Source organism: Macrosteles quadrilineatus, unplaced genomic scaffold, assembly GCF_028750875.1.
Source record: "Macrosteles quadrilineatus isolate MER2022 unplaced genomic scaffold, UCM_ALF_1.0 Scaffold_5__1_contigs__length_97177068, whole genome shotgun sequence".
In the NCBI taxonomy this organism is placed as follows: domain Eukaryota; kingdom Metazoa; phylum Arthropoda; class Insecta; order Hemiptera; family Cicadellidae; genus Macrosteles; species Macrosteles quadrilineatus.
Window position 1 is genome coordinate 38917678 of NW_026542598.1, and position 27712 is coordinate 38945389.

Below are 27712 nucleotides of genomic sequence, written 5' to 3' on the forward strand. Positions count from 1 at the left end.
CTACTTCCTTCACCACTTCCTACGTCGTGGACCTGTTTTTCTCCCTTACCAATGCGTTTTTAGAATTGTAGATACATTATTATAACTGTCACAAAGGCTTTCCACACTCCGGAGCGCTCGCCTTGACTACTTCCTTCACTACTACTTCCTACATCGTAGACATGTTTCCCTTTCTTTCCATAGCATTTAGTATTACAGACATATTAATTTAACAGTCACAGAGGATTTCCACACTCCGCACTGCTCACCTTTCCGCTTCCTTTACCACTCTCTACGTCGTGGACCTATTTCGCCCCCCCCTTCGCATAGCATTTTAGTATTAGGTACTAACATCTTTGAATATTTAATATTCAACACCAACATTAAATTGAATAATGTAAAAAGCTGCTTTGTTCTAAATATATACATAGGCCTATATATTTTTAGTTTAAAGGTGAATTTTAATACTGAACATAAACGGTATATAACTGCCGATTAATATTGTAAAGTTCAATTTATTATTCAGAAAGTTGTGAAATTTAATTAACTTAAACAACATTATTCTGATACCTGTGAAATTATAATGATATATATTCATAGACGCCAAACTGTTTACTCCATGAATGAAATAGCTTAAAGTAAAAGTCGCTCTCTCTGTCTTAAGTAGACAACAAAATTGTTGGTCGCAAAATGTAAACAAATAAAAAGAAGAAGAAGGTAGCTCCTAATGTTATTCTTATGGGACAAATTAAAAAATGTTTTTAATGTTTTTATAATTACTACTGAACGGAATCGTCTAGAATTTTAATGAGGTCTTCCCACTGGTGTCATAATTATTTGTGCAAAATTTGAACGCTATAAGTGCAACGGTTCTTGAGTTTTTTGTGCGAACACACGGAGTCACGGACTCACAGACAAGCGGACAACTTTTCTCCGACTCCGCTATACACGATACATAGATTTGTTCACTCATCTATTATCTTTCACTGTTATTTGGAGCTTATGTGTAATAAATTAACTTGGTGTAATAGGCGACTGCAAATGTGAGAGTGAGAGGAATAGGCCTATGAGAAAAAATATGCAACACTTCTATTACCACCATGAATCATTTTAAGTTTTAATAAATATTCTTTGTGAAATGTAAAACTCTACCTAAACTTACCTTAACTTTTACATTCGCAATCGAGCCTTTTCATTTTGCTTAGTTTGGTTTGTTTTCTTCTTCATTCGAGGCATCTAGTTGTATCATTAAACCAAAAACATTTGAATTCTATTAGTTAATGTAACAAACTCCAAAACAATAAATAATACCAGACACACTAATTGCTTAATATTACACAGATTATTGTTGTATGTGTCAATTGTATGGGGAAATAAATGTAATACTTACCGGTACGGTACTGTACATCTACATAACAATAATTAAATAACATTTTAGGTTTAATGAATACCTAGGTTTGCTGCTACAAGGAAACTAATAAAGTGTGTATTTTAGTAAAATATTAATAGCTTAGTATAAAATAAATAAATTTCCCAAGTTTGATCAAAATATATCACCAAAACAAGCAAAATACGACAGTTTACAATATTCTCCATAAGAATAACATGGGAATTTTAAATTTACAATTTTTTGAATTTTCTCCGTTACCAATAACCGTACAAAAACACTTTGATATACTAAATTATTTGTTTTTTTAAACTCTTTAAAAAGGTCTAGAGAGAAATTGGGAAATTTTGTGTTTTGAGGGTCAAAAATGAGAAAACCCATTTTTTTACCCCATAAAACCCCGTTGCCATGGTCCGATCATGCTGGTTCGCGAACTCATTCAAGTTTATCCCGCCTTACACCGTTAAGCCAAATTTCATCAAAATCGGACAAAAATTACTCAAGTTATCGCGTTCACGGACGTATATATATATATAAATAAATATATATATATATAAATATATATAAATATAAATATATATATAAATATATATATAAATATACATATATAAACATTTGAACGAATGGTGTTTTTGGCCTCTGGGGACATCAAAATGAAAAAGTAAATCGGTCCCGGGCCTAAGTCTTACCATGCCACCTACGGTAATAGCTACTTCCCTATAGGGAAATTCGCTAAAAGAAGAAGAAGGTAGCTTCTAATGTTATTCTTATGGGACGAATTTAAAAATGTTTTTTTAGGGTTTTATAATTACTACTGAGCGGAATCGTCTAGAATTTTAATGGGGTCTTCCCACTGGTGTAATAGTTATGTGTGCAAAATTTGAACGCTATAAGTGCAACGGTTCTTGAGATTTGACGCGAACACACGGACTCACAGACAAGCGGACAACTTTTCTCCGACTCCGGACTCCGCTATACACGATACATAGATTCGTTCGCTCATCTATTAAAATAGGCTCAAAAATAAGCATAACAAATGAATTTCCATTTTTTTTAATTGACATGGGCCTTGGGTTGCTATGCTTGTGACGAAGTAATGACAAAATGTTAAACAGTAAATCAAATCGAATGGAAGAAACCCAATTTCTTCACGAGCCGTAGGCGAGTGTGGAAAGTTTCTTGAGTGCAGCAAAGGTAGTATGCACTCGTGTTACACGTTATATTTTTCCTACAGTTACTATAAATCATAAATGCTTAGTCTTTCAAACACTGTACAACACATTTTAGGTTAGGTTAACCAAACATTGAACGAAATGGGAAACGCTGTACCAGCTGATCGTAGTCGTAGTATCTTTAAGTGATGCCAACCTATTTCCAAGCGTACACGGATTACGCGAACAAAAAAGCCGCTGTTTTGTGTTGTTTGGTTGGAATACTAGTTTGCGTTGCGACAAAGTTTTTATAATCAGTGCAAGGAAGCCCACTTTGTCAGGTGACTGTAGGAAAACTAATATCCCTGGCAGAAAGTATAGTATTAACGTTATTACATACCTGCATAATGCATTTTAATGTCTGCTCTGTTTAAAATAAAAATTCCAAAGTACCGTTCATGCTGTGTGTTTATAATATAAACTAAGAAACATTTTCAATAATAATCTTCATGACTATTAATTAAATATATATATAAATTTCATTGAATATAGACAAATTCACTTAGATAACACACATAGAGATAATGTCATCCTCCAAATTGTAAAATAATGCCAATTCTATAAAAAAATCTCTCTGAAAACAACACTTGTTGTATAGTATCCATTTGATTTTAGTCGATTCCTTGGTCTTCATTTGGTTCTAGTACTATTTTAACATAATCTGGCCGCTTTACCCGACTAAAAGCAACATAAAGTTGACCATGGGTAAACAAACACTGGTTTTTTCAAATAAATGCCAACTTTTGTGAAGGTTTGGCCTTATGCTTTATTTATAGTAATAGCGAAAGCTAATCGCAAATGTAATTGAATCCTTGTAAGCTTAAACGGCATTAGGATCTGTAGATATTAGTTTTATAGATTATAAGGTTTGGAAGAAGTTAATTTATGTTTAGGTTTAGGAGCAATTGACGAGATAGGAGATACTAATGTACCACATTATGTACTTTACTAACAATAAAGTTCTTGATTCTCATGACGTCCATGTACCCCTGATATCTTCTGGCTGGGAAGAGTTCTTATTTCAATTGCTCGCTTCGGACATTCGCCTATTGGGTCTGATGATGATTGGAGTGTCCAATCAAAATCGATCACCACTTACCATCTTTTAGCGAATTTCCCTATAGGGAAGTAGCTATTACCGTAGGTGGCACGGTAAGACCTAGACCCGGGACCGATTTACTTTTTCATTTTGATGTCCCCAGAGGCCAAAAACACCATTCGTTCAAATTTTTATATATGTATATATATATAGACTTATATATATATATAAGTCCTTATATATATACTTACTTACTTATATATACGCTTACTTACGCTTACTTACTTATATACGCTAATTACTTATATATATATAAGAACGTATATATATACGTCCGTGAACGCGATAACTTGAGTAATTTTTGTCCGATTTCGATGAAATTTGGTTTAAAGGTGTAAAGCGGGATAAACTTGAATGAGTTTGCGAACCAGCACGATCGGACCATGGGAACGGGGCTTTACGGGGGGTTTTATGGGGTAAAAATTGGTTTTTCACACTTTTGATCCTCAAAACACAAAATTTCCCGATTTCTCTTTAGACCTTTTTAAAGAGCTTAAAAAAACAAATAATTTAGTATTTAAAAGTATTTTTGTTCAATTATTAGTAACGGAGAAAATTAAAAAAATTGTAAATTTAAAATTCCCATGTTATTCTTATGGAGAATATTGTCAAATGTTGTAGTTCGCTTGTTTATGGATATATTTTGATCAAACTTGGCAAATTTATTTATTTTGTACTAAGCTATCAATATTTTACTCAAAAACACACTTTATTAGTTTCCTTGTAACAGCAAACCTAGGTACTCGTTAAATCTAATGTTATTAAAATATATTTAACTGAAAATCAATTCAGACAAATGGAAATTCGCTTAGTCGGCAGGTTTGCTGCGGCGGGGGTATTTTGTATATTTACTGTCTTGTGAGTAACAGTATACGCGTAAATATATGTTTTAAGTGTTATAAGACGTTTCTTTTATTTACTTTCCGTAATAAAAAGTTTCAAGACTTTTCATCCTGTTAAATGTAAAATTGTAAATATACACGATTGATAGTGAGCAGGCCTACAGTAAACCCCCTTTTAACCAAATCCAGGTACTTACTTACTTTCCGTGTCCGGACCAAACCCAGGTTAATTGAAACTATGATAAAACAATGATTAAATTAATTGGAAGAAAAATTTTGTAGAAGACGGGAACTGTTCACTAAGGCACAGGCTTGGTCTGACTTGGCCTACGGAATATAAAGGACCAGACGACAGACCTCAAGCAGTAATTAAAATATTCAGGGAACCAATGTCTATTGTTTTAAGAAATTGATTTTGTGTATGCTGATATATTTAAAAACTACTGCTGTAGATGTCTTTGAACAAATATTGACCAACTCAAAAATAGGTTATCCGAAACTAGAAACGGCTTCGGCTCTTTTATTTAAGTTAATCCTGATTTTACTGTTCTCTTTTAAACATGAGTGGTAAAACAAGGAATACTAAATAAAATCAAACAGTACATTTAAATTACTTTATTAAAGTAGTGATCATACTAATATTATAATAAAGAATATAAACGAACAACAGACAACTTCAAATTTAGGAAATTTCTAAAACCTTTGGGGGTTTAAGCATAGGAAAATAGACAAACGAAACATTGTAAAGTAAAAACAAACAACTCTGAGAAAATTGTACTTGAAATGTCATCAAAATAGCTCGTCTTACAAGTGTGTGCAAAAACTACAGGCATTTGTCAGTTCAATTAAAAACAATGCTTGAATCTTTTCAAAAATTTTTACTTGCATGCCAATAAACTGCAATGAAGCCACACACCAGGAAAATAAATACTGTGAAATCTAATATCTTCACAAAAGAATGAAAGTACCGGTACTCTACTTGACATTTTTCATTTTTTAAATCTTAAAACCTAGTGTCACATTATAAAACAAAACATTTTGGAAAACTTGTGTATCAATTAAAACTAAATGGCTTAGTTAATTTCAGTCAGGAATTTAAAATAATTTTTTTGAGAAACGTTAACATTTTGCAAAATTTTAACTTGCTACACAAAACTAAGCGATACCTATACTACACTATATATGTACACAAAATACAAAAATATTGCTTAACCTAATGAGAGCAGGGTACAACTCTTGAGTTCATGTTTTAACTGATTCCACAAAATTGTTCCAAACACTGTTTCTGCACACTTTCCATTAATGATAAACACGACACTGTGCTTTATAAGGTTCAAAGTTCATAATAAGTAGAGTACTTCTCACCAATGGATGTATTTACAAACCATCTTCACTGTCTCTTTATGATGAAATCAACTGTAACAAAAAATAACTGTTATTGATTTTGTATTTAACAATATTAACAATACATAAAGCCGATAGGTCAAATTTGTTGAAAATTCAGTAAAACCTGTAGGTATTGACAACACTCTATCTATGAGTACCTACATCGTAAGGAACTCAATTTTCAACTACTGCTTCAACCATGGCTTCCTCTAATACAAGACAGTGGCGAGACAAAAGAGGCAACGCAAGCAGCCCCAGCCTACCGAAACATCTGTATACCAATTTATAATCTGTACAATGTTTATGTTTACATGTTTGTTATTACTGTTGTTGCCATGGCAATAGGCTGGCTGATGAGACGTTGCAACCACCAATGCCACGGCTTCGTATTAGAGGTGGTTTATTCAATCCATGAATAAACAAAAAAATTTCCCTCTATTCTTTGGAAAATCCCTTGATATTAAAATACATCATTTTATTAAAAAATATAAAAAATTATATTACAGCTGACGAAATTATCAACAGCTTAAAATGTAAAAATACATGGTGACACAAAAATGATTTTTCAGAAACAGTCAATCTTTTATTACTGTGCAACAGCTGTTTTGACAACATTTTGGTGTAGCCCGCAATGCACTGGGATTTACTCAAGGGAGGTACAGAAGAGGATTCGATGACGTCAGCTGTCAGAAAAAAAGTTGTTGACGTAATCGATTGAGCGATCTGTTGAAGGTGGAATATCGTACTCGTACTAAGTTTATCACTATCGTATCGTTTCGACTTTCGTTAATCGTTATTGTATGGCTGTCGGCTGCCGTTTGTTTATGTTTATGTGCTTTCCTCATCACTCTCCTGCTCCTCCTTCACTTCAACTAAGTTACTAAGTTTAAGTTTACTATTTATTTATAGGCCTACATACAGTTTAAAGTTAAAGGTAAGTAATTATTCCTAATTAACTTTTGAGGTATTAATAATTAGGCTTAAGTTATGGCTATTTTTAATTTGTATTAAGGACCACATGATAGTCCAAACCCAGAAAAACCTAATCTTAACCTGATTTGCTTAGTTAATATAGGCATAGGCTAGTCATTGATTTGTGTTTGTAAAAGTCAGGCCCAGAGTAGGATGACCAGGTTGTTTCAGAATAAAAACAGGACATTCAAACAAATCTCGGCCTCCCCCGTAACTTATAACACACACCTGAGTGTCTAATTAAATTACACAGAGGGTCTCTTATTTGCTAATTTTGTTGAGGTAGAAATCAAGTACGTTTAGGCCCTTTTATCAACCTGTTTTTAAGCTTTTAGACCAGTAAACTTACCTAATCTTATTTTACATTAAAACTTATTTACACATCACACGATTGTCATAGTTGTTTTAAAAATACATTAATGGCATGCAGCTAGGGGCTAGGCAAGGTAAATACTTTTGTGAATCACCACAGGCCAACTGAGAATAAAATAATCCAACAAAATTTTTAAGGGTTTTAGATCTTAGGGTACAGTTTCTTAACTGGGCTATGCTAATATCGATTGAAACTATCAATTCGATTAGCAAACTTTCATGCGATTTTTTTCACCATCAGCAAGTTTGGTTGGTTAAGTTAGGTTATGATAGTTTAATTTTATAATAGATATATTTTTAAAAATTTAAAATATATTTTTAAAAAAATATATATTTTAAAAATATTGATTAAGTTATTAATCAACATTTCCAATTCGATAGTTTCAATTGATATAAGCATAGCCCAGTTAAGAAACTGTACCCAGATCTTATTACAAGATTTGTTACGGGTACAGTTTCTTAACTGGGCTATGCTAATATCGATTGAAACTATCGAATTGGAAATATTGGTTAATAATCGATATTTTAAAATTTATCTATTATAATGTAAAATTAAACTATCATAACCTAACCTAACCAACCAAACTTGCTGACGGTGAAAAAATCGCATGAAGGTTTACTAATCGAATCGATAGTTTCAATCGATATCAGCATAGCCCAGTTAAGAAACTGTACCGTACCCTTTATTACTAATAAAACATAGGTGGTAATAGCCTACCGGTATGTGAAACTAAGTTATTGATTTTAAGTATCATGAGCATCTTAAATTGAATTTTGTTATCGTTAATTTGTATGCTGGGAATAAACTTAGGCCTACAGTTAACTTATAAATTACAGAAATTCATAATAAACTAAAAAAATGTTTTCTGTTTTGTTCTAAGAATAACTTGCTCACTTGCTTAAGAATAACATTAGGTTAAGTTATCCTTTTCGCAGAGGATACGCAACCGGGACTGTGGACGTGGATTATGCGTCCGGCAGTTATGCCTACAGTCATAACCTAACCTAACCAACCAAACTTGCTGATAATGAACAAATCAAATGAAGGTTAAATTCTGTTCATAAAATAAAAATAAATGCCAAAAATTCTAACCAAAGATGTACAGTTAAGAAGAAATGGGATTCTAAGCAAAATCTTTGACAAAAAGTTAGTAACTTCTAGGGCCTATCACCGATGTGATTCGATCTAGATACCTCATGTACATCAGCCATGTACTTTATCTACACACCACGAACACCAATGGCTAAATATCGTATCGTTGTGGAAATGGTGTTCCGGTCCCCCACAACCCGGTGACGTCAATGCCGGGTGCCTAAGTAATCCACATTCAATAACCAGACGCGTATCCTCTAATCTGCGTTTTTTTTTTTTTTTATAAAGCAATAGGCCTTATTTACGTATAAAAGTTATAGCCAAACAAATTGAAAAACAAACCAAAGTGAACTTAACCAATTTCAAATAATAATAGGCCTAAGTTAATACTATCTATAACCCTCTAAGATTTAGCCAATACATAGTGTAGGCTAATTGAGTTAAAACTTTGATATTCAAATTCATCGCCTCATATTACTATTGGTGTTTACAAACAAGTCAATCTATTGATTACCGGTACCTAAGTTATTTTACCTTCAATTAGTTACGGTAATCATATAGCAATAATGGTACATTCATTGAGTAGACCTAGGCCTATTTAATGTAAAACAAAAGTAAGAATGTAATGCATAATACGCTATGGTTGACGCGCCGAGACCCTGAGTCCTTATCTAACCCAACCCAACCACAATGCAATAATATCATTGTTTTAAATTATTCAAAAGTGTTATTATCATTAGTCGTAGAATCAAATCCAATCGACAAATTATAAATATGAACGACTAAGATTGATTAGTAAGAACAAAGTAGGCCTAACTTACTTATAGACTAAATTTTGTGTAGGCTACTTCAATGTGTATCGGCAATCAAACTGTCGATGTGTTCACATTTTGTGTTTTTCATACTAACCGATTAAACTGTCAGCACATGCAGGAGCCCGGAACATTTACATTCCAAGATAATGTGTGTTTTTAATAACTTAGCTGATTTGTTGTCACGTCAATTTATTACACGTTCTTATTAGAATATTTTGAAATAATGCCTTAGGCCTATGCAAATATTTAAATAAAATGAATAATGTTAAACTCTACTCTTTGACAAGCACTCCTGATCATTCAAGACCCCAGCATGATTAATATTGACTACAATCATACCGATAATTAAGTTAATCTATTATATTTGTTTCAGGGCAAAAAGTGCTGCTGTCGCAACCATCAATGATTAGGATTGGAGTGGACGAAGAAACATTTATTTCCATTTTATTTGATTTTAAAAGTTTTTGTAATTTCTTTACATAATTTGGTTTTAACTTGCATAGAATATAATAAATAGTTTTGTCTAAACTTTGAGTTTTTATCCACCAAAAGTTGAAAAATAGATTTATTTTTTAATGTAAAATTTATAGTTGAAATAGATAACTGAACCAGACACTTTGTGTGTCACCAAAGATTGCGGCTTTTCACTGTTTTAGTCAAATAATCGTAATGTCCAATTGTACATAAATCGAATTACAGTTTTATATTTCACTGTTTTTAACACTACCTAAAAGGTTTAGGTTTAAAGGGGTTTATCTTATATCAAATTGATCATCAATTGGACTAAATATACACATCAATGTTTGTGACGTTTGTACATTCATTGAACATTAAATAGTCTCAATTTGTACAAACATGAATGTGCATATGATGTTCACTAGATGTCCAATTGAATCTTAATTTAACCTAAATTGAATAACAATTTGATGTAAAATTGATCATCAATTGATCGAGATACGCACATCATATGTATATCGATGTTTGTGACGTTTGTACAATAATTGAACGTTAAATAGTCGTAATTTGTACAAACATGAATGTGCATACGATGTTCAGTTGAACATTCTTGAACATCAATTTAATGTTCAATTGATGTACATGTGTTATATGGGTAGGAACATATTAAAGTGATGCAAACAAATGTTATGTAAACGGTTAAGGCCATTTACCAAATAAAAATATAGACATATGGAATATCAAAATGAAGCTTAGAGTGTGTAGATTTTCTGAAAAGTTTTGATATGGACAAACTCCCTAAGAGGTCTGCCCCACAGACTGATTTCCAAAGGGCTACGCCTTGCATGTTTTGGAAGTTAACGTTATTTGAGTAATTTAGTGAACAACAGCTGGCCAATGCAATTTACAATATAGTTTGTTGGTTTATGTTCTTAAAAGAGGTGCGGTGAATAGACAGTGAAGCTATCTCTAGCCGTTTGATACAAGTGAGTGGTTAAAGGTGTTCGAAACACGATGAATATGAGATTAACAAACCATGTATGTCGTTCGTTCCAAGAGGTTGTAACCGATTTTTAACAGGTTGCCATTTCATTGACAAGTATTTAAGTAAAGTATTAAAGACGTGAAAGAGAGCGGCGAGTTCAGGTACAACCCTACCCACCTTAGGACGTAAGGTTTGAAGGCTCCAATGATTTTTACCATCCTTTCAGATGACAATTTCTCGAACTTGGGCCCTTTAAATGAAATATAAAGTCAAAGTTGATTACCTAAATTAATTTAATGGTGGCTTCTGTACACCCGTGAATTTGCGGGTAGAACCTCTTATATTGTTAATAGCAGTTTTCTTAGACTTAATAATATATTTTATCTAACAAAGTAATGTACCGGTAATGTCAAATCTGACGTGAGAAGCGAAGAGAGGATGATATGTTGTGTAAGTGCTGTATCTTTTCCTGCAATTTCGTTGATCCTTTTTATTCCAAAAACTACAGTTTGAAACTATTTTATGCCAAATTTATTTTCAAAGTTAAGGTAAGTTTTTTGGATCTATTGTGACTCATACAAATTAGTTGGGGTCTATTATTGTTTTCAATTTAGGATTGTTGTTATCTTGCACTAGGCCTATATCATTATTCTGGTGGAAAGGTTGGTGAGATTTACATCCCTGGGTAAATCTTGACACCATCTTTGACCAAATGAAATTATTTGTACAGGAATATTATAGTAGCCTACCCGTTATAGCTTTCCTATATTCGATTAGGTACGTTAGGTGTAGCCTACCTATACATTATTCAAAATTCTTTATTTGGAGGATACAACTTAATAAAAAAAGCAAGACTTTTCCGCTTTAAATTATCAATAGTGCTGATTTATTGATGGCATTCTTAAAAATTAACTCCAAGACAGAAACTGGCCTAAGTTAATATAAATTGGCTTTGGAACCGTAATGAAAATGAATGCCTTTGAACCAGTCTTTAAAAGCTAAACGAAAAAGGGACCTAAATAAACCATTTTTTGCCAAGTTAACCAATCATTTCAAGCTAAAGATTTCTATTTCAACCGGTATATTTAACATAATTGATAAATGATTGATCTTATTTCATGGAAGCCCCTGAGTCTAAGTTTGGCAATGTTTTTGTAAATAGAGTATAAACGTGGTATAAGTTAATACCTTGGATAAAGAACACTCAAACTGATTAATTTTTTTTTATGTTAATACAGTATGAGTATGTTCCCATAGTGAGGGATTTCGCGGTATATTCCATATACACAACTCGCTGTCAATTTTTTTCAAGTGTCTGTCGTAACATAACCACAAACCAACCAGTCCGATTACCGATTACGATGACGTAAGCGTACGACTACGATGGGCAAATATCGATTGTAGTAGGATCTATCGATTATATCGATAGTTGGCGACTGACGACTCGAGTACTCGACCGAATCAACGATGACGTCATGGCCTGCTGTGCTCTCTAATACAGCGCTGTTCACGGAGGAAATTTGAACTAAATTTGCCTCATTTGTACCTCCCTTCAGTCAGACCCCAATGCACTGGTTCCTGATCGTATATTTATAATAGGTTGGGTGACTGCATCTCGGACAGCAGGGTTCGTCATTAATGGTAAATCTACTGGACGTCCACCAATGGCAGTTACTCCAAAAACATCGAGACCGTTAGAGCGCCAGTACTTCAAAGTCTGCTACGTTCTTTTTATGGATTTTTATTTTTATTTTAAAATTTGTATGGTTTGATTAACATGGCCTACTAGCAACTTTGTGTAATGGGGCATTTTAAAGTGTCCAGAAACACAAGTCAATACAATCAATCTTGCGTTATATTAATTTCAAAACCAACCATCCTTTTTGCGCCACCCTGTATTTAACCATCAAAATTTAAAATGCAACAAACATGCACCAACTACAAGCACCTCGATTAAAAACCAATGCGAAAAACCGACGTGAGTGAAACTCACATTTTTGACTGTAGTTTTGATAAAGTCCTTCTTATGCGCGAGGTCGAAGTCTGGATAATGCGCGTACACATCTTGACACACCTTCTTCATCGTGATCAGCTCCAGGTTCGCTCCTTCGAGCAGGCTCTTGACATACGTCTTGATCTCTTCGTCCTGTTGAACCAACAGTCAGTCCGACGGTCATTTTATAAGGTCCCTAATAGTTGCAGCTTTGTTTCCGAAACTAGTTGGCAAATGGAAGAACAAGAGGCATCGCAATGTGTCCAAGCAGGTTTTAGATGGCTGGACCAGGGTAGGCAGCCATGTGTATTTTCAATGGTGTTAAATTTAACTTACAGAATGCTCCATAAAACCTAATTCTCAATGAGTACTGGAAATTAAAAATTTTAACGAAGTTAACTTTTTTCTTAAAACTAGATCGGTATAGGTTCAAACCTTGAAACACAAAAACTTCAGAAACAAAGCTGCAACGTAAAAAGTATTTTTTTTTACTGCCTACCTTTAAATCATAGGGCCTGGAACTGCTTTACACATTACTTCAGGCTAGTCCTGGAGGGTTGCGGCATTATCACATGGATAAAATCCATTGGTGATTGGAGGGATTTGAACCCACGACCTCGGGAACCGAAGGCCCGTGCTCTACCACTAGATCATCTCAATCGCCCAATATAAAGAGTATTATAGGACTAATAAACACTAACACTACGAAAGTTTGCTTGCTTTTTCTAATAAAATGAAAATGAAACCATGTCGGCCCGTGGTACGAAAGCTATTTTTCACCACACTATACCCTATTACCACTATTCACCACAATAATAAAGCACACTGATATTTAACACGACTACAACTTTAAGATTATGTGAAGAAATAATTTGATGCTTCAGCAAAAATAATAATAAATAGTTGCTAGGCAACCGGTGATAATAAAACAATGTTATTGCAATGTTATGGTTACTGCCTGTGTATTTAATATGCATTAATGTTTTAAGAAAGTAAGCGGGCAGCTGATTTTGCGGCCCTAGGGATGTAAAAACCTGCTCGGTCCCCAAATGACAATGACAGCTGGCATGGCCAGCAAAACGTAACTTTCAGCCACCAATTAACATATGTAAAACAGCTAAAAACATCATAGTGTGGTGAAAATTATTGAATATTTTTCTTTATCTTACTCCAACATTTTTAATTAGGTACTTGCCCATTGAAATTTGTCTTACAAAAATTGTCCTAACTTCCATAGATTCTAATGCATATTATCAAAATTGTTGCTTTGCTGAGTTTACCTATAACATGTAGGCCTATTCATTTCCCAATTCATCACATTCTTTATCCTAATGATCAGCATACTACTACGATACTAAAAACTATTTTACTTTTTGTATATTTTAACATTCCCATTTCGTTATGTGTACCTTTAATTAACAAAGTATAATCTTTTATGTTCAATGCATTTACTTTAACAGTGAAGCTTGGTAATGTAGCGATCAGGACCATTTATTGAAAGCCCAATAGTCAAGGACAGCTGGGTCCATGTTTCGAAACATCAACAAGTTACACTTTCCTCAGCATCGAACCTACGACCTCTTGATTAACTATGCGAGCACTACAAACAATGACCTACCCAGCTATAGACCCAGATTTTTGACCTAGAGATGACTGTTATATAGTTAAGTGCAAGTAGTGTGTAATGATTTACTTATACCTTAAAGTTTATGTTATTTTAACCGTGTAATTTTTGTAAAAAAACAATATTATGAAACGATAAAGATTTTTCTGGATTCTGGTATACAACTGATCTTAATATTTTCAAGATAGTTGAACATACATACATAACTTAGTCATTAGGAAGTATAAAGTAAGTTTTTCGCATTGATCGCAAGAAACACATTAGCGGTATGCACTAACTATAACTACACATTCACTTGACAACAATTATTACGCTGTTGGGGGGAATGTTTTTACGACTAGTCACATTGTGAGAAAAACTATACTGTAGTATGTTCAAATAACGAAGGCAGTCGGGGATGGGACCTACCTTTGGCCAATGAACACAACACTTTTTCATTGGCCGAAGTTAAGCCCATACCAGACTGCTTTTGTTATCTATTTTTTAGGTTAGGAAACGTTTTGGATTTTTTTTTTTAACTATGACTGGTTAATATGTAGGCTTAACAAAAACAATTTGAAACAAAATATATGAGTTTTCCATATTTTTTTACCAGGGTGACTATTATTTGTATGGTTTTAACTTTTAACCATAAAAAATGTAAATCAAACTAAGATAAATATGCTTTCCTTATTACTTTTTATTTTTAAAATAGGTATTATAGAAGGTGGAACACCTATAGTTGGATTGTGGTATTGGAAATTTTTCCAGTCAATGGACATCCTGTAAATGTTGAATGTTGACCTTCAAGTTCTTTCTTTGCTTAGGGGAATAACATTATTTTTTACGATTCATAAAAATCACATTATATTTTAAATTAACATAGGTACAAGGTAAGTTTTGGGAGCTGTAATGTGAATTGATAGATGATTTAGCTTCCAATTATAGTCTAAGACTCATAAGACAACACAAGGGTGGTAAATTTTCAAGAATAATAATGGAACGAAAGCTTTCAAAAACAAGACATCTCATAACATTACAAAATATTGCTACATACGGTAGGTGGAGCCTTTGATTTTTTGGCTAATGGTTCGTCGTCTTCCGAATCATCATCACCGTCTGCCTCCGCCTCGCTGTCTGACTTCTTTTCAGCTGCTTTCTTTGCTGCGGCTCGTTTCTTCGGTGGAGCTTTTTTGTCCGCTGTGTCAAATGCTTTCTTGCCTTTCTTTGCTCCTTTCTTCGGCTTCTCCTCTTCTTCCTAAATTTTTTATGAAAGTGATAAACTGGAAATATGTAACTGTCAAAATTGTGCCACACAAAAATCAAAGAAAAGACTTCAGTAATATCATGAACTAATTTAATCAAGTTAATCGTATTCTAATGAGAACTAATATTATTATTTTTATTTCCCACCTTTCATATCCTAGGATGCTAGGTTCTAGCCCTGAACTGTTCTTACACATCACTTCAGGCTAGTCCTAGAAGGTCGAGGCATTATCAGATATGTATTTTTTTAAATTTAAGAGTTCGGTGGCCTCTTTTAATCTTGAATTTGCCCGTCCACATAGACTAACAGCCGGTTCGTGGAACGTATCCAGCAAAGCAAGGGGTGAGCCGGTACAGTACATTGGTGAACTGTACAGATAAAATGTTTGTGGCAGTGATCAGGATCCGAACTCACATCACTGCCTTGGGCCAGAAATCTGTAATGCTATCGACTGAGCCACCGACTCACTTCCATCCATTGGTGATTGTCAGGATTTGAACCCAGGACCTCAAATTGGAAGCCCCACGCTCTACCACTAGTTCAGTTTAATCACTATTTCCATTCAGAGAAAAATGTATGTATTACCCTAACCTTAAACAAATAAACTTAAACTTTTCATCATTAGACACTTGAAAATATTGAATTGAATCCGGTTAAGAACAAAATGCAAAATGTCAAGTAATAAATGTAATTACCTCTTTTTCCTCATCTGACTCTTCGTCTGTTTCAATCTTTTTCTTCTGGTCTTTTTTCTCTACTAAATCTTTCTCTTTCTCCTCCTCCTCTTCTTCATCATCCTCGTCTTCTTTCTCGGACTCTTCAGACTCATCCTCTTTCTTCTTGGCCTTTGTGCTTTTCTTTCTCGATTTGTGTGATTCCTCACTTAAAGTACATTACAACTTATGTTATTGAACGATAGGGTAGCAAAGTCTGAATTACAGTTTGACTAAGGAGAGAAATTTTGTTATTGAAACAGTTTGTCATGCGAATACTGCAGCTTATGAGAGAGAAAGGATTACTAATACGAATAGGTAAGGAAAAGAGAGAAGTAACATGGTGATTGGAAGAGATGGAGAGTTGGAACAACCTTTAAAAGTAGAGGGGGAACTGCTTCAGTTAGTTAACAAATTTACACATTTAGGCAGGGCGTTATAGAATGATGGGAGGATGGCACAAGAGGTAACAGCTAGACTGGGGAAAGGTGAGGGATTTTATTTTATCAAAGTATTAGTCATCTAGTCTGGGATAAAAATAAACCAGAGGACTGCAAAAGTTACTATGTATAAAACATGGTATATAGTGTGTTACATATGGTGCAGAAGTTTGGAATATGAGGGAATGAAGTAAGGTTTAGGCAAGGGAAATGAAGTTTGCAAGAGGTACAGTGGAACCTCGATAAGAACACCCTCGATAACAAGTCACTCTCGATAACAAGTGTCATTTTGAAATCCCCTTGAATTTATTTGACCCTAAATCACATGTAATTGCAAACCTCAATAAGGAGTCAACCTTGATAACAAGTCTCATTTAATAATCCCCTTGAGAGTCTTGTTATCAAGGTTCTACTATTAAAGAGAAAACAAGATTGGATAGAAATAGGAATGAAGAGTTGAGAAGAAAATAGTTGAAGAAAGTTTGAGAGAAACGAGTAGAGAAATCGAGATAGAGATGGTTCGGCCACTTAAGAATGGAAAATGAGAGAATCCCCCCAAAAAATTAGTGAGCTTCACATGAACTGAAGTGAGAAGACCAATAGGAAGACCTAGAAAAAGGTGGATTGACGAGGTAAGACGATATGTGGAAGCAGTAATGAAAGTCGATGTATGTCGATGTAAGTGGAGGAAGAGGAATTATGGAGGGACAAAAGAAGCAGGAGAGGCCTAGTGAGTACACAATCCCGACGATAACCAGAACGGAAGAGGATATGTAAAACCTAACTTTCGACCACTTTTGAAAACCATTCGGACTTCAGCCACAAGTAAATTTGTGGAGTTTCACTTCATTAGAAGTTAAATATAGCTTAAGCTTTACTGAAATAAACTAACTCACCCTTCTTCGTAGTTCTTATTAGAAGCTCCTTTTCGTTTGGACCTCCCCCCTCCCGGTAACTTCTTTCCAGAATCCACAGGGCAAGTTATGAACTTTAATATTCTTTCAATAAGTTCATCTTTAGATCCACTTCGTTCGATGTCAAGAATGTTACAAACATTCTTCAAATGAACAACAGTTACTCTGGAAATAAACAAAATCATAGATTCAACAATTTCAGATACAGTAGACTCCCTCTTATCCCGACTCCTCGGGACCAAGGCCCGACCGGATCACAGGTTTTCCTGTTAACTGACGTCCCCAAAAACTCCTTACAACGGACCGTTTAAATGCATACTGTATACGTCAATAATGATTATTATGTAGGCTATTTAGACTTGTCATCACTGGTCTCAATTCTTTCCAATGAGAACAATCGTTTCAGTACCGCCCACTTCCTGCCAATCTAGTCCGATCTAGGTTAAACCGATGGGCTGATAACAATTGTTTGGTTAAAGATATGTCATTTCTGCCAAGTGTAGTCCGGTTAAACCGATGTCCGGTTAAAAGGTGTCCGGATGAGAGGGAGTCTACTGTAGTGAACTCGGTTACGATTTGTACTTAAAAATAACATTAAAACAGAGGGGAATTTGATTTAGGGAAAGGAATACACAGAGTTAACCGTCCTTTTTACCATACATGTAAACTATGATTTAGACTATAAGTAGGTCTACTACATTTAAATAAATAATATCAGAAATCTGACACATACTTTCTCCCATTAGACAAAAACTCTTATCATGGGGCGGGAGTAGCTATGATTTTGAAAAGAAAAAATCTCAAAAGTTGCAATAACTTTTATGGCAATAATTAGGGTTGTACCTAACTTGTTCAGAGTTAAAAGCGCTTCACTGTAACATAGCCTACATAGGCCTACTTAATTGTTATAAAAATATGCTAGAACATTTTATGGAAATACAATGTTTCTGTTATTTTTTTAGTTTTATGAGAAAAACAACAAAAGTTGCATTGCAATAACTTGCAGGCCTAAAATTTAATTTTACAGCAATAGGGTTTAACATTTACAACAATTTTTTTAAGAGCTATGAGGACTATTAACATAGTAAATTTAAGTCAAAATCGTCCAGGCCATTATTGGAAAAATTCTACTTTTGTTATTTTATTAGGAAAATTACTTACAATTAGAAATCAAAATTTCAAAACCAATGAAATGAAAAAACCGCCTGGTAATACCATGGATTAATACCCACGTACCAAATTTCATCAAAATCGGACCACAGGTGTGGTCTGTACACATCAACATACACAGATATCATCACTTCAAGAACTACTTTCTTTGGGTTTAGCGGGACCCAAATTGAAAATGTTGACGAAAACAATACTTTCTCCAAATAGCCTACTAGGCTAATTGATAACTTGTTTATTTTACATGTGAAGGTTTAGACCAAAGGTCCACTCCACCACCTTGGCAGTGAGGGGGGGGGGAGTAAATAGAAAACCCAATAGGCCTATGTTATTACTTACTTTTTGAAACTTTTGTCTACAAATTCCTTCTTTTTCTTGAATTCTTCTGAGTCCACATTATACTCAAACCCGTTGAATTTCTTTAGAGTTTTTTTCACTGCTGCTGCTTTTCCTGGTTTGCCAAAACATAATCGGTGAAGAAGTTTCAAATCTTCAGGCTTGGCTCTCTATAAAAAAAAATACATGATTAAAAACATCAATAAAAATGCAATTTGACCCAAGGTGTTTCTGGCAATAAGTGTTTATGTTCCCATGGTATTTTTGTTTATACAGTATTAAAGAAATAATGAACAATAAATCTTTACAAACTGTTTAGGCCTATACAAATTGTCGGTGTACCTACATTTTATAACAGTACTGTATAACTTAACATCAAACTCTGATAACGATTAGTTTTTCTGAGATCTTGTAATTTTAAGAACTGAGAATTTGTCTAAAAATAAAAATAATGTTCCATAGTAGGAGTATTATAGTGTAGGTAGTGTTTGCCCTATAGCCTACCTAAAATTTTAAGTTTTATCCACAAATTCAGTACGGTAGCTAGTTCATAATAGCCTATATATATAAGGCTACAGGAAATAAATCAAATTCCAACTCAAATCAATATCATAGGTTTTACCTGAATGTTAAATTCAATCCTCTCGATTTCTCCAAGAACTTTTCCTTTGCCTTCAGGAATCTTTACCTCCTTACTCTCCTCTTCAGGCTCGATAGGTTTAAACCTTTCTACTACTTTACTTCTCCGTTTACCTGTTATCTCCAGAGGTTGGTCCAACAAGGGTACAGCTGTAAAACAATAGCCTATTTTAAACTCTCAGAGCGTCAGAAACAGTTGGATAGTATATATGTTGGGACTAAACAATTTATTTTTATTTTTTAACCCTTCATTTTGTTTACTAATAAAGTGGAACAATAGAGAATTACAATAAAAGGTTAAGACGGTATAGAAACGTTCAACCATGATTTAAGATGAAAACAACAAATTCTTTCTGTTGAGAATCTTTCTGTCCGAAACATGACTTATAAAAAGATCTTTTATCTAGCAATGATTTCTTACGCTTGTGATTTGTATCATTTTCTTCTCCTGACTCCTCATCCTCCTCTTCTTCATCTTCCTCTTCTTGTTCAGCTGCCTTTTTCTTACTTTCTTTTGTATTGTTCTTTTTAGTATCTTTTTCTTCTTGGTCAGATTTCACTCGCTTTTTTGGGGGCTGTTTGATTTTTGGTGGTTCGGCACCTTTCTTCTTGGCTGCAGCTTTGTTGTTTACTTTGTCTTCTTTTGGGGTTTCCTCCTCCTTTTCTTCATTTTCCTCAGCGGATGAGACAACTTCTTTGGAAATCTCATCGACATTCTAGAAAAAAGGTTGATTTTGAGTTAAAAGTTAGAATAGGCCCAACTAAAATAATCACGTAGGCTACCGTACGGAAGCTTATTAAGTTATGCATTGTTGTTGGCCATTCAATGTGAAACTGAACTGTGCACCTTAATTACGTTATTCCACCGTTAGGCCGAAGGCCTAATCCTCCACATTAATGGAGTGGACAAGGTAATTTTTTTTTTCTTTCCTCACAGCCAGTCAATGAAATAGGGTCGCCACTAATTAAAATTTGGAAAAACCACAGTTTAGGTTAGGTTAGAACATCTATGTTACCCCACAAACGTAATGACCAACGTCACCTGCTTGTCCGACACAAAACAGGCTAATGCCATGGAATTCCAGCTATTACAGGTAGCGGCGTCACAAGATAGATTACGTACGGTTGATAAGATAACGCCTGACAACTGAACCTGACTTTCAAAAAGCACCAATGTTGATAGTTTTCAATTCATTTATGACTCACTCAATACCAAGTCCTACTCAAAAACAATTTAATCATCAGGGAAACTTTTAATAGTGGTGGCCCTCTTCTAAAAAAGACCCAAGGGATAAGATAAGCTTCGGGATTAGACTCTGCCATCCATAGGCCTATTTGTTGAGTATCGGCTATAAAACATATTTTTGTAGTCCTAAGTAAACTTTTTAACACTAATAGGCCTACCAAAATCCCAGTCTGACAGACCCACGGGAATTTTTACAAACGCATGTTGGCAACACTGTTTACTTGTAGGATTCTATTCCCCCAATACCTTCCCCCCTTTTTCTCCCCTACCTGTTGATACATTGTTTGTTCATTTTGCGTGGGTGCCGCGACCTTGACAGGTTGTCTGTTCATAACATGCCCGTCTCAGAAGCCCAGCGTTACAGTAGTGTATTTTAAAGCGGGGTCTCACAGGCCCAGGGTTTTGGTTTGTGTGTTTCAAAGCGGAGTCCATTATTTTAAAATGGGGTCTCACAGATTGAGGGTTTCGGTTAGTGCCAGCCTGAGTAAATTAAGTTAGGGTTTTGGTATTAGTGTTAAAATATAACTTCAGTTAGGCCTAGGCCCAAGTGAAAAAACAAATAAACTAAGTTAGCCTAAACGATGCTGGTCGCTCCCCACAACACCGCTCCAGTGCAGTGAATTATTCAATTCTGCTTATGTGCTCCAAGACTCAGGAGTGATTTGTCTGGGGGTCTGGGTCTGAGTTAGAGCGCATTTATTTAACCTAAGGCAAGCGGAGTAACCTGAGTGATAGGCCTAGCCGGAGCTGGATCTAATGGAGAAGATCTGCCGGAGCTACTAAGGCACACATCTAAACTCTTAAGTGATCAGCCTATTTGGCCTAAGCTACAAATCACAATAAGTCAACAAATAGGCCTAGGTCTATTTAAACTTACTGGAAACAAACGGTTAGGTCTAGCCACATTTTACCCATTATAAATAGTCATAGTCAAACAAAACACCCACTAAGTAAACTTAAGTTTAAGTTAATAAGACTTAACTTAATAAGTCGGTAAAGATGCCATACAGTAAGGTGATGTTAAAGATGTTGGTAGCTTTACGCCTAGGCTATGACTTCGGAGGTAGCGTAAATAAGATTTAAATAAGTGTAAAAACAAGTTCAGGGGACATAACAAATAACTTAAGTTACAAGCAAGGAAATATAAGTAATTAAACATTGTTTAAGTGTATTTAGTAGGTGTAACAATGTTCCCGCCTTTTTGGTCACGGTGATGCTGATGTAGACCTAGCACGGACATTTTTATGAGCAGATCCATTCATAAAAAGACCCGGTGCCAATTTTAAAACTATGCAGTATTTATATCAACGCATATTTCTACAATAATACCTTTTGATCCGCTTCGTCAGACGACATTTTAATCCTCAAAATATCACAAAGGTCTTAATCACTTGTAGTAAAATAACACAAACAACGGTGATGACCGGTCGCTAACGCCAATTACGATACGATACGATATGAAAACTGAAAACCGAACCGAAAACGAAACGAACGATGGATGGCTCGGATGGCATTCATTGGCTCCAGCGTTCAGCCGTTCAGCGTCAGTATCAAATCAAGGCGGCAATGTCAACGTTTTTTTCTTTCCTTTTTCTCACTTTTGGCAGGTTAAACTAAATGTCATGTAGTTTCTTTTATTAGTATTTATTTTGTCAGACTGATATATCTGTATTTAGTACTAGCTGTTTGCCCGTTCTACGTACGGGAATATTGTAGTAAGTTGAAACCTTATATTCAGAACAGGAGTTGGTTTGCATATTAGTGTGCATTTTAGCGAATTTCCCATATAGGGAATAAGCTATTACCGTAGTACTCATGGTAAGACCTGGACCCGAGACCGATCTAATTTTTCATTTTGAGGTCCCTAGACGCCAAAAACACCATCCGTTCAATTTCATATATATATATATATATATATATATATATATATATATATATGTGTGTGTGTGTGTGTGTGTGTGTGTGTGTCCGTTAGCGCGATAACTCAAGCAAAAATGATCCGATTTTGATGAAATTTGATACAAACGTGTAAACCTACGTTTATTCGAACGAGTTCGCAATCCAGCATAATCGGACCATGGGAACGGGGGGTTATGGGGGGTTTTATGGGGTAAAAATGGGTTTTTCCCATTTTTGAACCTAAAAACAAAAAATTTTGCGATTTCTTTCTAAAACATTTTGTAGAGTTTAAAAAAAGAAATAATTTAGTATATTGAAGCGCTGTTGTATGCCTAACGGTCACGGAGAAAATTCAAAAATAGTGTAATTAAAAATTCCCATGTTATTCTTATGGAGAAAATGAAAATTGTTGTAGTTTACTTGTTTATGGGTATAGGCCTATATTTGGCAAATTTATTTATTTCATCCTATACTATTGATGTATGGTCAACACTTTTTACCTTCCCCGTAGCAGCAAACCTAAGCACTTGTTAAATCTAATGTTATTTAAATAGGGAATAATATGTCTTATTTATGGAAATATTTTCGCTTAGTAATAAATTCGGAAATAAATTCGCTTAGTCTGCAGGTTTGCTGCGGTGGGGGTATTTCCAGATATGCTAGCAAAACTATTACTGTATAGGAATACAAAGTAACCTTCGCAAATACAATATCTGACAGTTTCAAAGCCAAAACGAATGCTTCGCAATTAAATGTCACCCGATCGTGTTAGTCCATATTTTATATCTAACGATAAAAGGAATTTCTTTATAGATCTATGAGGCATAGCCCTAAGGTAGGCCTGTAATTGAAAGTTACTTTTCACACCGGCAAAAAGTAGTTAAAATACTACCTCAACCTCACTACTGCACACTTTATTCGGGTAATTTTTTGATGTTTACAATTTATTAATAATTATTGTTCCTCTTCTTTATCTTCTGTCAACACCAGCCGGACTATTGACAAGATTCATTAATTTTCAATGCCGTTATCCTTCACTTCATTTTCGTATCTTTTAACTTCTCACTATAAATATTTCTTGCATTTTCATGGTATATAGCATGTAATTGTTGCCATTTCTCGTATAAAAATCGTTTAAAACATTTAAATGAATAAATGTTTAGGTTATAAATTACGATATCGCAGTTGTCAGTACGGTCAATTACAATAATTATCGTATCCTACCATAAAATATCGTATATATGGTAGACCTGACTGAAGCGAGCAGCTGATGCCATTCCCACAATGCAACATTCTCTTCAATTATAAGCTATGCCCCAAAATCAGGATTATAAGGTATGACTCAAAATCAGGATTATAAGCTATAGAACAGAATCGGAATTATAAGCTGCGCCACTATTTGACCATTATAAGTTGTGGAACTGAAAATGTGTCATACCTTATAACGTTTTAGAGAAATTGTGGCATAGCTTATAATTTTTCGTGAAAGTGTGGCATAGCTTATAACTGATTATAAGCTATGCCACATTTTCAACATTATAAGCTATGGAACAAATTCACGATTATAAGCTATGACATTATAAGCTATGACACCCCACGGAAATTTTCATTAACAAAGGTGCTCTTGTCTTTTCCTCCACGAAACACTGAGAAATAAGGACATCAATGCGTTAACAACATACATACACACACAAATACAGAATTGAATTAGGGGATTTGCTACGCTTTAACCAAAGCAAAATACAAACAAAATAATTATTTGAAAGTTTTGATAGTGTCATCAAATGTTATGATAATCGTTTTTAGGCCTAATCAAACTGTAAAATTTGCGTAAATCCGTTGGCAAATATATAAATAAGTAAATAAATACACATTCCACAAACCATTTATACGTTAACAACGCCAAGCTTTAAAAGTTCATGACGTTTTGCTAAAAAAAATCGTTCACTAATGTTATATCATTTTCATAGCATAAACCAACATTTTGGAGTCCAGACAGAAAACACAAAAATTATACATTAAGACATCAATTAAATTTAATCAGAAATAAGGTGAAGTACTAACGATAACTATAGTTGTAAATAGTGATGTGTTTGTACGTAAAAATAATTCTTACTGCTACCACCGGCTCTAAGGAAAAGTAGCAGTTCATCAGATGGAAGAATGGTGCAACGACAACAAATTAGTACTAAATGAAAACAAAACATCAGTTTTAAATTTTTTCAACACAAAGGCACCTGACCATAGCCCTCTCTTAAAATTAAAAAATCAAAACTTAAAAATAAATGATAACGTAAACTATCTTGGAATCAAAATAAGCAATAACCTTAGATGGAATATCCACATTGATCATATAACCTCAAGACTTGTGGTAGTATGTTGTCTTATGCGCAGACTACAAAACATAGTGGATCATCATATCCTGATGAAAGTTTATTATGGCTGCTTTCATAGCGTATTGAGTTATGGCATCGTACTTTGGGGCAACAGCAGTGAAGCAAACAGAGTCTTTCTACTACAGAAGAGAATTATTAGAATATAATTTGTAAAACCCATTTTTTAGAACATTGCAGACCACTTTTTATTAATCTTAAAGTTCCCACCCTTACCTCCGTTTATATATTGGAATCAGCTATGATGATATGGAAATTTCCGGAAGTCTTCAAACGCAACCACGAAGTACATAATTACAACACCAGGCAACAAAACCATATACACCTGAATTGTCACCGAACATCATTAGTGACAGCTGGACCACATCACACTGCAAGTAAGATATACAATAAATTGCCGGAAGAAATAAGAAGCTGCCAAGACAAAAATTTATTCAAGAAAAACCTCAAAAATTATTTAATAGAAAAGGCCTATTACAAGTTGGAAGAATTTTGGGAGGAGTAAGAGAAGATAGGCCCTACCTGAAAATTAAACAACTTTGACGACCACGGCTGGAAAGCTACTAGTGGGATCAACACAAGTATACAAGTAAGTAAGTAAGTATACAAGTAGCAGTACCAAAAATCAACGTTTACATTGAAGAAAAGAACTATATAGTACTTACGACCAATTCAAACTGTCCTTCTAATCAAACTGTATTATAGGTGTTAATACGTTGGCAAATATATAAATAAATAAATACACAGGTCACAGAACATGTAACATGTAACGTTAACAACGTAAAGCTTTAAAACTCACTATGGTTTGCTCATAAAAAACTTTCACTTGATGTGGTGCAGTACCGAAGTTATTAATCTTCCTTGGTTTTTAAGTTTTCGAAAATCAAAGTTATTTCCCATTAATATCATTATTTGTAAGCAACTTTTATAATGACAGTTTCAAGTAACCACCTTTTCCTACAGTCACCTAACAATGTACATGTTCTCTCACTGATTTGAGAAAGCAAAGTGGCCAATTCGCTATCAGTGAGACAATGTTAACATCGGCTGATCAGCTGTTGTACTGCTGTATTTGTCATTTCACATTAAATGTCATATTAAAAGTTCACTTCTGTGTTAAAATATGTTACGTTTCTTTACTAATTTATTTGTTTTATGGTAACTGTAGGAAAAATATAATGTGCAACTTTAGTGCTAAGTGCAATTGACTCACTCGAGAGAAATCCTTACTCACGAGCCGTAGGCGAGTGAGGAATGGTTTCTCTCGAGTGAGTCAATTGCTCACTTTTCTCACTAGTAGCACAAATATCTATTTTCCAAACAAAGGTTTCTTATTTAAAATATTACGTAATCACTAAACCATAATCGGTACACATATCTACCAGACATTCGGAGGAAATGTGACAAAAAACGCAAAAATCTGGGGTTTTGGACGTTTATAGTTTTACTTCCTAAGTAGGAAAGGTACCGTTATCGTTGTCGAAATGTAAGTAAGTAGAAACCAAAAGTGACACATTGGAAAAGCGAGTTTAGCTACATCTGTAAGTTGAACCTCTGTTACGATCACAGTGAAATCAGAAAGATCTTTCAAGATCACAGCAACATCCACGATCACCCACTGCAGTTGTGATTTTGTTTACTTTACACTTTACACAACTGTCCTTGAAGCGCCGTCAATGAGTGGAAACCTTTTTTGTAAGCTATTGATGACGATGATAAAAAAATGTAAGTTTCCCAGCACTAATACAACACTGATTCACCTTATTTTCCCCGGTTATCAAACTCAAGAACAATCGTTGCACTTGCGATTAATTAAATCGGTTAATTAAGGCACAACGTGTTTAATCTCACTTGGTTTGGATGTGCTAACAAAACTTGATCGGAAATGGTTGCGGTATTTGTAAACAACTTTAAATGTAAACATATCAGTGACAGCTAGAAGGGAGAACTAATCCAAACAGCTGATCGTTATTTCATCGGTGGGGCACACGGGAGGGACTAAGGCTAACATATCTTGTAGTGTCAGCGTTCGCCGCTAGAACCGCTAAGTTGAAATTTTTTTTTTATTTTTAGTTATAAAATTTACTTTTTAATTATAAAATATTGTTTTAAAACTAAAAAATAATTTTTTTTTATAAAACTGTCATAACTTAACCTAACCAACCAGACTTGCTGATAATATAAAAACTGTTATAGTATAAGATAATAATCTAATTAATGATTACTTATAATTTTTAATTAATTATAAAATTAATTTTAAAATTTAGTATTATAAAATTAAACTGTCATAACCTAACCTAACCAACCAAACTTGCTGATATGAAAAATTTGTTGACAAAAAGTTAGTGCCACCAGCGAGATTTGAACCCGGGAACTCCTGAACACCAAAACGAAGCGCTACTAACTACGCTACGAACGCCGCTGAAAACACATCGTTTCGTTACGGTAATCGTATTGCCTCAAGAGTATACATTAGCTACTAGAGACATGACGTCACTACACCTT

At 34.4% G+C, this 27712-nt stretch overlaps 1 protein-coding gene and 1 long non-coding RNA gene across 3 annotated transcripts; one reads left to right on the plus strand and one right to left on the minus strand.

Moving 5' to 3' along the window:
* Positions 1-5137: 5137 nt before the first annotated feature.
* LOC128993862 (protein DEK-like) lies at positions 5138-22346 on the minus strand. 2 transcript variants are annotated; one of them, XM_054417922.1, is made up of 9 exons: positions 22245-22346; positions 20091-20385; positions 19653-19819; positions 19034-19200; positions 17510-17692; positions 16156-16342; positions 15251-15451; positions 12591-12743; positions 5138-5934 (listed from the first exon to the last, which is right to left on the minus strand). In XM_054417922.1, the coding sequence occupies exons 1-9, from the start codon at positions 22269-22271 to the stop codon at positions 5920-5922; spliced, it is 1395 nt and encodes a 464-aa protein (XP_054273897.1). In that variant the 5' UTR covers positions 22272-22346; the 3' UTR covers positions 5138-5919. The 2 variants fall into 2 exon arrangements, with proteins under 2 accessions (XP_054273897.1, XP_054273898.1); XM_054417923.1 differs by lacking the exon at positions 12591-12743.
* On the plus strand, positions 6760-9684 carry LOC128993867 (uncharacterized). Its single transcript, XR_008490842.1, has 2 exons — positions 6760-6838; positions 9530-9684. It is a non-coding gene; the product is annotated as an uncharacterized LOC128993867 (long non-coding RNA).
* Positions 22347-27712: the final 5366 nt, after the last annotated feature.

Coding starts and splice junctions, on each gene's coding strand:
- LOC128993862 (XM_054417922.1), bottom strand. CDS start 22,271: ATGTCGTCTGACGAAGCGGATCAAAAG. Junction 20,386..22,244: donor CTGACGAAGCGGATCAAAAG/GTATTATTGTAG, acceptor CCTTTTTTCTAG/AATGTCGATGAGATTTCCAA. Junction 15,452..16,155: donor AGTCAGATGAGGAAAAAGAG/GTAATTACATTT, acceptor TAAAAAATTTAG/GAAGAAGAGGAGAAGCCGAA.